A 12057-nucleotide genomic window follows, 5' to 3' on the forward strand; every position below is an offset into this window, starting at 1 on the left:
TCAGAAGGCTTTGTTTCAGGGAGAAAAGGCAATGATGACATATTTCTGCTTTCTAGAAGGCCCGTTCAGAGCTGGTGACTAGCTGTTTTGTTTTTTGAAACGTGCTACTTCCTCCAACTCATCTTTCAAACTAAACGAAGCTGACAGATCGGAACTGATGAGATGACAAACAAGGTTTTAATTTAGTTATTACCCATTCGCCTAGTTCCTGCCACAATTTTTAGTATAAAATGAGAAGTGACAACTTGACTTCATTTACTGCACGTTTTTTTTTTTTTAACATCTTACTTTACAAAGCTGATGAAAGGTGTTGGAATCTTTCATATTTTTGTTTTTTCTACTGAGTTCGCACTTTAGAGAGACAACCCTCTGGCACACATCTTTGTCCACTATCTCAAATCTTTTTAAGTCTCTTTGAAAATTTCTGTCAACGGACGAGACAGACCAGTCCACGCACTGCAGAAAGTATTTCTTTGCCTGGGCAGAAGGCAATGACTCCCACGGCAGACATCGACTGTGTTCAAGGGAGACATTCGAAAACCAGATGACTTCAAAAGGACGTGAAATAATGTTTAGGGGAGGGTGATGCCCACTTGAGGCCATGGCTCTTGTCTCCTATCGCTCTCAAACATTTTGAATCCTGAGGCTGGAAGTGCCCAGAGGAGAGGTCCTGTCCTAACAGGACCATGAGGGTCACTGGGCATGAATGTGTCTTTGGCCAGTGGCTGGTCTTCAGTCTTCACGCTCACCTTCCATTCCGATGACCCAGCTCTACCTGACCAGCAGTCAGCTCCCTGTTGGCATCTGCTTTGGCCTCATAATTTTTGTCATTTTCAAGGGTGTCTCCTCCCCGGGCCGAGATCTGTCTTCACTTCCAGTTAACGTCCTCATACGGGTGAGAGTGGATGCTGACTGGCTCTTCTCTACTAACCAAGCAGCAGCTCCCAGTCCCCACTGACCATCCTCAGAATCTTCAAGGGTCCCCTCCAGACGCCAGGACACGGGGCCCTGGACTCCTTTCTACCATGACAAATAGTTTGCTCACACATATGTGAACAGTTTTTTTAAAGACTTCATGTCATTTCTGGAGAAGGACATGCCAACCCACTCTGGAATACTTGCCCGGAAAGTCCCATGGACAGAGGAGCCTGGTGGGCTACAGCTCACGGGGCTGCAGTGCTGGGCACAACTGAGCACGCATGCGCTGTGCGGCATGTGGGATCCTAGTTCCCCGGCCAGGAATCGAACCCTCATCTTTTGCATTGGAAGCATGGAGTCTTAATCACTGGACCCTCAGGGAAGTCCCCCTTTGAGTTCTTTAATGACCATCTCCAGGCTTCTCTGCAAAGCCTCCTTCCTCCCAACATGGCAGGAACCTGAGTCGAGGGGCTCCAACACTGGGCTGCAAGAAGCAATAGGTGTGGTGTTGTGTGTGTGCCATGCATGCCTGAGGTAGGGGATGAGACCCCCCACCTCCCTAGCCATCTTCCCAGTCCCTCCCTCCTTAGAGCACACTCAGGCCCCCTGCTACCCAGCACGGCTGCCCTGAGCTCAGCCTTGCCCCTGGCCACCTTCAGCAGGACATGCTCTGCCTGCTCCCTGGCTGTGGTGGGGACCTCTCCTCACCCTTTTCAAAAGGCTGGATCTTCTCCTCCCACTTAACAGCTCTTGACCACAATTTCCTTCTGTCACCTCAGAAATTCTAGTCTCTTCCTGGTGTCCTCCTGAGTTCTTCCTTTCATCTATCTAAGAACGGTCCTTCCTTGCTAATAAATCAACTGGAGGGCGGAAGGAGAGCATCTCCAGCCCTTTCATCTTTGCTGGCAAATAAAAAGCAGTTCTCACCTGGGCAGGTATGACCGGTTGTCATCACAGCCTATAGCCAGTGCTGAGGGTTGCTTTTCTGCCCGAAATTCCAGTTCTTAGATCTTCAGATGAGCTAAAAGTCCTTCCTGGTTCCATCTGAAAATCCCCCAGCGAGACTACCAGCAACTGAATGGTTTCTGGGCTATTTATGTTTTTCCTGGGTTAAAAGTGTGCCAGGAAAGGCAGCTTCTGAATATACTAGGCACTGGTGATCCCATTAGTCCAAATCTTTTAACTACATTCCTTCACTGCTTCCCTGGTGGCTCAGACGGTAAAGAGTTTGCCTGCAATGCAGCAGACCTGGGTTCGATCTTTGGGTTGGGAAGATCCCTTGGAGAAGGGAATGGCTACCCACTCCAATATTCTTGCTTGGAGAATTCCATGGACAGAGGAGCCTGGCGGGCTACAGTCCATGGGGTTGCAAAGAGTCAGACATGACTGAGTGACTAACACAACACTCACTGCAAACCACGCCAGGTGATTATCTGACTCTATCCTCAGCAGCATTGAAAAGTGGGGAATACTATTAATTTGGCTCACTTTTTGGCTTTGTCATTGATTTTATTTAGGAACTCACGGTTTTATATGTTTGTTTATGGTTCAAGAGATTATGAACAAAAACACCAACATAAATAAATGAAGTAATTTATACTAAAAATGGTACAAGTAAGGTTCAGATTCAGTAGGTAAAAGCCAAAATAGAAAAGAAAAACACGGTGGTTAAATGCATAAGGCACAGTAATTGTGACAGTGAGAGCTGGGGTGAGAGAAAGAAACCCAGAGTGTATTCTATTTCACAGATGACAGTTGGGTTCATTTTAACTAAAAGCTTTGTACTTAAAATAGGAATACATACTGACTACGTAAAAATTATTTGACGGAAGAATTCAATTGTGCCGTTCTGAAATTGTTGAACAGCTATCTATTCAAGAGAGGTTTAAAAACTTCAAGAAAATAAGTCTTTACACACTGTAATTGTTAGTGTTAGTTATTCAGGTTGTACAGTGTATTTTACACTAAATTACAGTGATGCTGGGCCTTAATCGTGCCATGAATCTAAGTTTTTAGCAATTTTCATTTGGCATAGATTAAAAAAAATTAGTGGGGCCCATATGAGCTTCTGAAAATCAGGAGGAGATCAAATGAAATGGTCTTGTGGCAGGAACTCCACTCTGGGACGGGTCTCTAGCTACGATCTAGGTCACAGATCAGAGAGGAGGAGCCACCCCCAGGGAACAGAGCTTCAGGGATCCCAGGAGGTCTTTAGAGCCCTATTCCCAGCACTACTGTGAGGCTACCATTAAAGGGCTTCACCATTCAATCATAATCAATGCTGGCAACAAGGATTCATGTCCACTTGTCACCAGGACAGTTTTAATACCAAGATCATATTGAAAGTTCTTTCGATTGCAAGGAGATCAAACCAGTCAATCCTAAAGGAAACCAACCCTGAATATTCATTGGAAGGACTGATGCTGAAACTGAAGCTCCAATACTCTGGCCACCTGATGCAAAGAGCCGACTCATTAGAAAAGGCCCTGATGCTGGGAAAGATTGAAGGCAGGAGTAGAAGGGGATGACAGAGGATAAGATGGTTGGATGGCATCACTGACTCAATACATGAGAGTTTGAGGAACTTCCAGGAAATGTGAAAGGACAGGGAAACCCAGCATGCTACAGTTCATGAGGTCGCAAAGAGTCGGACACGACCGAATGACTGAACAACAACAACATATACATGTTAACCATAATTTTCATTTAACAGCGCTTTCCCGAAGAGCATCTCTTTGCTGGAGAAACACATGCTCCAGACTTCAGCTGGCCCAGGAGTCTGAACTGGCGCCCAGGACGAATCTGCTGGCAAAATCAGGATCCTGCTCTCTTAATGAATATCATCAGAGAGAGAGAGCCAAACCTGACTTTAGGCCCAAGATGTAGCAGGATATTTACTGACCAGAGCACAGAGCCCTGGTAAAAAAAGAAAACAAAACCCAACAAAGCAGAGAAAAAAACAACGACAAACCCCCACAAAAAAAAACTCAACTGTTTTTCTGTTCAAAGTTTCCTAATAAAAATATATTTCAGTACTATTGAAAATTCAGTTTTAGTCTAAAAAAACCAAGCCTTGGGTTACCATTAGAGAGCAGCATTTTCTACAGACTTCTTTGCATGATTCTAGTGGGAGAGGGGTGAAAAGAATGGTCTGTTTGGGAAGGTTACATGAGATCATGTTCATCTTTACAGTGGGCTTCACTCCGTGAGGTTTGGCCACGCACAGGGTCCCCCCCTTCCTTCCCTATGGGACCCGCCCCCTCCCAAAGCTTCTGTTAGTAGGGTACCTGCCATTCCTGGTATCGTGCTGCCGCATATTCTTGATAAAATGAATCTTCTTAAAGTTCTTTGGTCTGGGCGAACCGGAGAGAGTTCGACATCTGAAAAATAAAGCCATTTCAAAAACACAGTCAGTTGGTCTCGGATAGCTGAGACATCTCCACACAAAGACAGGAAGGAAAGACCAGACAAACGGTTTGAGTCACTCCAAGGATAACGAGGATCTTGCGGCTGGAAGCGAGGAAGCTTAAAAAAAAAAACAAAAAAAACACCCAACAGACAGACAACTTCCTTGATAATACTGATGATAATTTATATGGCTCTGAAGAACCAGCTAATGAAAACTATTGCCCTCAATTGCAATAACAAAACCTACATGGATTCCAAAGACATTATTTGTTCCTGTCATCTTAAAAAGAATCCTCCCGTATCAACACAGGTATCGGGAACGGAAAACTGCAAATTCAATGAATTCAGAGGCAGGAAAAAACACTGGCAAATTCAGTTTAAAAACAACCCTGAATCATTTTTCTTCTATAGCAGGACTCTGGCTTGAATTACCTGGACTATTGCCTCAACACTCAACTTGGCTATGCTTGGAAGTCACAGCTTTACTTTGAATGAGAATCATAGACCTGGCTAGTGGCTGTTTGTTTTTGTTTTTTTTAGATAATTTTTAAATAAATATTTGTTGAACAAATTGACTTGGATTCTAATTAATTTTCCCTAGAATATATGAAATGTGCGTGCACTGCAGGAATAACAGAACAAAAAGGTTTTATTTGTGTCTATTTTTTCAAAGTTACCTGGCAAAATTCTAAGACATATAAACTGCAACAATGGCTAGGATAAAAAGCAAAATCCCAACAAATGAGAATCTTAAGTTTGGTCTTGTCTTGAGAAAGGGAGCAACGTCCTCTCTAGTTGGGTTTTTGCTGCCAAAATTTTTTTACTTAAACCTTTCTGACCATGGACCCCGAGGGCTGGTTTCTGGGATCAAGTCAGATGTGGGTCCCAAGAAGTGGTGCCCAGGTTCCCAAAGCCACACTAAGTGTCTGAGCTGGGCTGTCACCTGAATTCTGTCAGTTCTGAACTTGGAGGCTTCAGGTAAGAGAATAACAAGGTGACCCAAGGAGGAGGTAAAGCTGAGGGCAGTGGAGTATGGGGGCCCTTTGTGGGGAAAAGAATTAAGGAATGTTCACAGTCACATACCTGCCCTAGCTCTGATCTTTACTCTCCCCCAGGGGCCTGAAGGGGGCTTCTCAAGTGGTACTAATGGTAAAGAACCCACCTGTCAATACAGGAGACATTAAGAGACGTGGGTTCGATCCCTGGGTTGGGAAGATCCCCTGGAGAAGGGAATGGCTACCCACTCCAGTATTCTTGCCTGGATAATCCCATGGACAGAGGAGCCTGGCGGGCTATAGCCCAGGGGATCGCAAAGAGTTGGACATGACAGAAGCAACATAGCACGCACGCAGGCAGGGGCCTGAAGGGAAATTAGGGGACAGCCCCAGTCTAAACCTCAGGGTGTACATTCCTCTGAAACCCCCTTACTTGCCCTCCAGTAAGGGCCCAGTCTTCCTAGAAGCCCCTTCCTAGGGAGCACTGAAAATTATTATTTTTTTCCCATAGAAACAGCACCTTAAAATAGAATTTATCTTGAAAAAAATACAGTGAAGTGAATGAGTGGCCAAAGCAATGACATGGTAGCCATATCTGGTGACTTTCATCGGGAAAGGGGGTTCCCTGGGCATTGGGTCTAGAGGCAGGAAGACCCCTGCCAGTCATGTTCACTTCACCGGAGTGAAGTGTCCACAGCTCACGGCCACAGCCTGAGTGGCCCTGCCAGCATCCACCCCAACTCACTACCAACCCTAGTGATCTATCACTAGTAATATCCCCTGGAGCTCTTGTGAGAATTACACGTGAAGATTTCTATAAGAGCTTCATACACTGTCAAGTCATACGTTCAAATACACATGTTCATGTCCATACATATGTGCGTGTGTTAGTCGCTCAGTTGTGTCTGACTCTTTGGAACCCCCCATGAACTGTAGCCTACCAGGCTCCTCTGTCCATGGAATTCTCCAGGGAAGAATACTAGAGTGGGTAGCCATTCCCTTCTCTAGAGGATCTTCCCAACCCAGGGCTCGAACCCGGGTCTTTGGCATTGAAGGTGAACTCCTTACCATCTGAGCAATCAGGGAAACCCACTCTTTGGGACCCCATGGGCTGTAGCCTGTCAGGCTCCTCTGTCCACAGAATTCTCCAGCCAAGAATACTGGAGTGGGTAACCATTCCCTTCTCCAGGGGATCTTCCCAACCCAGGGATCGAACCCAGGTCTCCTGCATTGCAGGTGGATTCTTTACTGTCTGAGTTACCAGGGAAGGCCCATATGTACACACAGGTAAATATTCATATACACATTTCAAGTGTTGTGATTATTATTAAAACTTTTAACTACAAAGAGTGCATATTTTGTTACTATTTGCCTCCCATATTCTTAAAACTGCAGCCCTGGGACTTCCCTGGTGGTCCAGTGACTAAGGCTCTCAGCTTCCAATGCATGGGGTGTGAGTGATCTGATTCCCGGTTGGGGAACTAAGATCCCACCTGCTGTTCAATGTGGCCAAAAAAGTATTTAAAAAAAAACAAACTGCTGCCTTTATTAAGGGTCCTGATTTCTTGGTTTTAAATAGATTCTTTTCAAGACAGGCAGTACCCTGCCCGAGGGCATTCTATAGATGTTTCCTGTGGACCTCAGGAAGGGTTTGAATCAGGAAAGACACTCACCCATCCCACTCCTCACTCTGAGCTTCCAAACCCAGATCCAGCCTTCCTGGGATCCAAGGAGCTACAGCCTCACTCTGCCTTCTTGAAGCTGCACTCGGAAGCAGACCCAGCACCTTGAAGGGTCTCAGTTCTACCCTCAGAATGACTGTTAGAGTCTGCAGGCCACTCAAGGTCCCCCACTGTCTCTCCCACACACGGCAGAAAGTTCTAGAAATATGTAATCACTGGAGAGAGAAGGATCCTTGAAGGCATAAATATGTGCTTCCACTGGTTTCTGAACAGGCATTCAGGAGCATCCTCACACGCTTACCCTGTGAACCGCCCCCAACCAGATGCAGAGTTTCCCGGTCCCCGGGTCTAAATGAGGGCAGTGGGCTAAGAGCTGGGCTGTCACGATGCCCTTCTATGACCTCGAGCTGCTCCTGGTCTCCACACCTGCAGAGAGAGGTGCTGTTACCCTCGGATTTAGACACAAAATCTTTCAGCCTTCAGCTGGAGCTGGAAGTTGGCAAAAGGGCACAGGAGTGTGTCGGCACTGGTAATTACTGAATGGTACAGCAGACGGCACCCCTCAACCCAGATAGGCTGGAGACCAGGGCCGGTGGTGATGGCTGCCGCACCTGAGGTAGCTGAACAGAGGATTTTCTGGACACCTAACAGACAGCCTAGGTTCTGGGAGACCAGGTAACCACCAGACAATGTGTAAAATTCAATCTAAAGGTTCTCATGGTTAACGCTCAAGTCTTGGAGCTCAAGGTGGACACAAGAAACTAACTTGTGATGTGCAAGAGAAAAGCAAAACTTTTAAAAAGATAACTGAATGCCAAGTCACTTCAGTTGTGTCCAACTCTTCGTGACCCTATGGACTGCAGCTCGCCAGGCTCCTCCGTCCATGGGATTCTCCAGGCAAGAATACTGGAGTGGGTTGCCATTTCCTTCTCCAGGGGATCTTCCCAACACAGGGATCGAAACTGTGTCTCTTAAGCCTCTGCACTGGCAGGTGGGTTCTTTACCAGGCTCCACCTGGTGCTTTATTTCTATATTAGCATACAATTCTAACTGCAAAGGGACTTCCCTGGTGTCTCAGAGGTAAAGAATCTGCCTGCCAATGCAGGAGATGCGGGTTAGATCCCTGGATCAGGAAAATCCCCCGGAGAAGAAAATGGCAACCTGCTCCAGTATTCTTGCCTGGGAAATTCTGTGGACATGTCGGAGCCTGGCCCACTGTGGTCCACGGGATCACAAAAGAGTTGCACACAACTGAGTGACTACACAACAACAACGCTACTGATCTAGCCCTTGGATTAGCAAGCTGTTTGTTGTCTTGTGTGTGTGTGCGTGTGTGTGTGTTTAAAGCATTCAGCTACCACCCCCGACCTAAGAAACGCTTTAAGAGAACTGTGGCGTTGGCAACAATTGCCAAGGAAACCGGAAGACTGAGCGCTCAGGTTAAAGCAGGTTAAGCAAGGAAGAAACTAATTTCAAAGCCACCTGCATTAATGTGTAAATACCCATTTAAAACCATACATTTTAAGTGACGCAAAATTAAATTAGGATAGAATTAAATTAAAAACTAATTTAATGAAAGATTAGCTCTTTCTTGTTAGCACTGATTACAGGATACACCTAATTATGCAAAAGGTTTTTAATAGATGCCTTGGAGCAGTTTGTTCTGAGTGCTGACTTTAAAACCAAGTTGGGCTAATAGCCTTCCACCCCCGCAGTTCCCAAAACACTTTGGCGTCATTACTGGTACATTCATTTCATAGAATGGAAAGGCTGGTAAGGACCTCAGAGATCAGTCAATTTGTCCCTTCCATTTTACAGGTGGGAAAACGGAGGCCTCAGCATAAGTAAATGAATTTCCAAAGCCATGTAAGCAGTTAGTATAAGAATGGGGCCCAAAATTCAAATCCCCTGACTCCCAAACTATTGCCCATTCTGTGATTTTTATTTCTTAGGGACAAGTTTCTAAGTATATACCAGAATTTTTTATTGAAGTATAGTTGATTTACAACTTTGTGTCCGTTTCTCGTATACAGCAAAGTGATTCACATATATGTGTGTGTGCGTGTAAGTATTTATTCTTTTCCATTATGGCTTATTACAGAATATTGACTACAGTTCCCTGTGCTCTACAATAGGATCTTGTTGATTTTATACATAGTTGTTTGCATCTGCTAATCCCAAATTCCTAATTTATCCCTCCCCTACCCACTTTGGGGCTTCCCTGCTGGCTCGGTGGTAAAGAATTTGCCTGCCAATGGGTTCAATCCTTGGGTCAGGAAGATCCCCTGGAGTTGGAAATAGCAACCCACTCCAGTGTTCTTGCCTGGGAAATCCCATGGACAGAGGAGCCTGGCAGCTATAGTCAAAACAGTTGGACATGACTTGGCATGTTTAAAAAGAAGACAACCTCCTTCAATAACCATGAGTTTGATTTCTCTGTCTGTTTCAATGGTAAACATCAGAAATTTTTTAATTAAAGAAAGTCCACTAGGGAAAATCTAGACTTCTTAAACTGCTCAACACCCTTGATTTTGACTTATTTTTTAAACTTTGTATTTACACAAGATTTGTTGGAAATTAAGTACAGCACTCTGTAAGTAGAAGCTGGATGCATTTACAGTTAAGGCAAATCAGCCATTCCATTTTTATTCTGACCGTTTGTGCCATCATAGGCCTGAGAGCCAGAGGACAGAGGACCAGCCTGGGCGATGCTGAGAGAGGGTACCGGGGTGATGGGGCACCTGACCAGGAACACAGCACCCGGCTCCTCCTCCGCCCCCTCTTTACCACAGGAATCCCTGAGGAGGTAACATTTAGAGCCTGAGATTTGTTTAAACCTGGTTTCCTTGGTCACAGCTACCACATTGCTCGAATGACTGTGCTCCCTGCAGCCTCTCCAAACTCCAGGGCCTTTGCAGTTCTGTTCACTGATTGGAATCAATTGTGCCCAAATGCCGAAGCCACTTGGTGCCACCCGAGGACATTTCTCCCCCGCACTCGCTGATTAACTTGGGCCACTTAATAGAGACTGACAGAAGAACACTTGCCCCTGGGCCACGTGGATCACAGCCACACGCCATCAGCCTGACGTGGTCCCAGAAGTTATGTACATTTGCCTTCTTTCAATATTTATTTTATTTATTATTTGTTTGGCAGTGCCAGGTCTTAGTTGTGTATCAAACCTGGGCCCCCCTGCATTGAGAGCATGGCGTCTTAGCCACAGAACCATGAGGGAAGTCCCTTGGACATTTTCAAAAAGCCCTCAAAAGTGGAAATCAACTGTCTGGCCCTGACTTTCTGTTTACAGTGATGTCGGTGATGAGACTCACAGTCACAGATGCTTCGGAGCAGATCCCAGGCCTGTCTATGCTCCATGCTTTATCCAGGTGGTCCGTGGACATGACCTGTGGCCTGAGAGTGAGGCTCTGTGCAGGGAAGGGGCCGACTCCAGGGGGAGACTCCCTCCATCTTAGCATCCTCCAGGCTCAAAGGGAGGAGCCAGGGACTGCCGAGTCCTTGCTAGAGGTCAAAGCAGGAGGGATGAAAATGTGGGTTCCCGGAGGACCTGTGTGAGGGCATGAGAGCACACGCCCCCTCACAGCCTGCCAGCATCCCCTGTAAACCCGCAGCATCCCATCCTACTCGCCCTCTGCCCCAGCCCCCTGCGCTGACCCCGTCTTCCCTCAGCCTCTCCTCCATCGGCGAGCCCAGTTGGGGCTACAGTGAAGACTGAGGGGGACATGATGCGGGTCCCCTGCACTCCAGGAGGGCCAGGGGGACTGAGGACAGAGAGGAAGGAGAGCTGCCAGTCAGAAGCCAGGCACAGCTCCGCAACTGCTGTCACCCCCACCCCCCCAAAAAAAAGATGCCTTGATAGCACTTTTCTAATCCGGAGGGAGAAACGGCATGCTTTCAGCCCTGAGGGAGCACCCACAGACGTCTTAACCTTGTCCCAGCACCTGACCATGGAGGAACGTAGCGGCCCCCGTTAACGAAATCAGAGACTGCAATGCCTGTGTTCCCTCCAGGAAAGCCAGAGCAGGGACGTGTTCTTCTCCATCGAGCAACAATTTTCCAAAAGGAAGGGTCACAGCACCCGAATTCACATGCAAACTGGGCTATTCTGGTACATGGTTGGGATTTCACTGCGTTCTCCTTCTAATATTCCAAAGGGTTGGGGTTTCCAAACTGAGTCTGGGGATCAGATTGTCATTTTTAGAATTTAATTCTGTAAATCAAGAACTGGAAAAGAAGAGCAAACTTTGGCCTCCTTCTTGTATTGCAGGTCATTCACATACACATAAATGCAACCAGAAAACTGACCTCCGTAGAGGGGCATTCTCCTCAATGTCTTCCAGGGTCTCCAAGGATGATCGCTGGGAGATGAGGCGACGTCTGCAGAGAGAGGGAAAAAAATCTGGGTGTTAAAACTGCGTCATGAAATGGATCAGGAATTTCCATAATGCTAAAACTGTTCTAAAAAATCAAGTCTGTTAAAAAAAAAAAACAAAACAGACAAAAGGTGTCTTTAAGAGGCTGTTGTATTCCTGGACTACACCCTGAATGCCAAGCCCATCTTGCCATGCTGAATCCTGACGTTCTCCCTGGGAAGAAACGAGACGTGATGGAGACATTTTATGCTGCCAAATAACAAAACCAGACAAGGCGCCTCTTACAGCATATAAGTTTGGTACTGTGTGTGTACTTGTGTGCTCAGTCGCTAAGTCGTGTCCCACTCTTTTGAGACTCCACGGACTGTAGCCAGGCTCTTCTGTCCATGGGATTCTCCAGGCAAGAATACTGGAGTGGGTTGCCATTTCCTCCTCCAGCGGATCTTCCTGACCCAGGGATCAAGCTTGCATCTCCTACATTGGCAGGCGGATTCTTTACCACTGAGCCACCTGGGAAGCCCATTGGTACTGTGTGCACTTTTTCTAAAGCATTAGATATGTTTTTACTATTAAAATACTATTAAATATTGAAATATCAGTGGTCTGAACCAGCTTTAGCTGATAAATATTAAATTTTAAAATCATACTAAATAAAATATCAAA

General features: G+C 46.1%; 1 protein-coding gene across 2 annotated transcripts in view; it reads right to left on the minus strand.

Moving 5' to 3' along the window:
- CABLES1 (Cdk5 and Abl enzyme substrate 1) overlaps positions 1–12057 on the minus strand; it is a 102489-nt gene that overhangs the window by 44892 nt on the left and 45540 nt on the right. The window contains exons 2-3 of one of the 2 annotated variants that reach the window (XM_081563287.1): positions 11327–11398; positions 4206–4298 (exon numbers count right to left, since the gene is read on the minus strand). In XM_081563287.1, the coding sequence (XP_081419413.1) occupies positions 4206–4298; positions 11327–11398 (165 nt within the window). Of the gene's footprint in view, positions 1–4205; positions 4299–7304; positions 7348–11326; positions 11399–12057 lie in introns of those variants that run through there. The other variant, XM_081563288.1, reaches the window with a different exon arrangement.

Source organism: Giraffa tippelskirchi, chromosome 14, assembly GCF_054371585.1.
Source record: "Giraffa tippelskirchi isolate mGirTip1 chromosome 14, T2T-mGirTip1v1.2.pri, whole genome shotgun sequence".
NCBI lineage: Eukaryota > Metazoa > Chordata > Mammalia > Artiodactyla > Giraffidae > Giraffa > Giraffa tippelskirchi.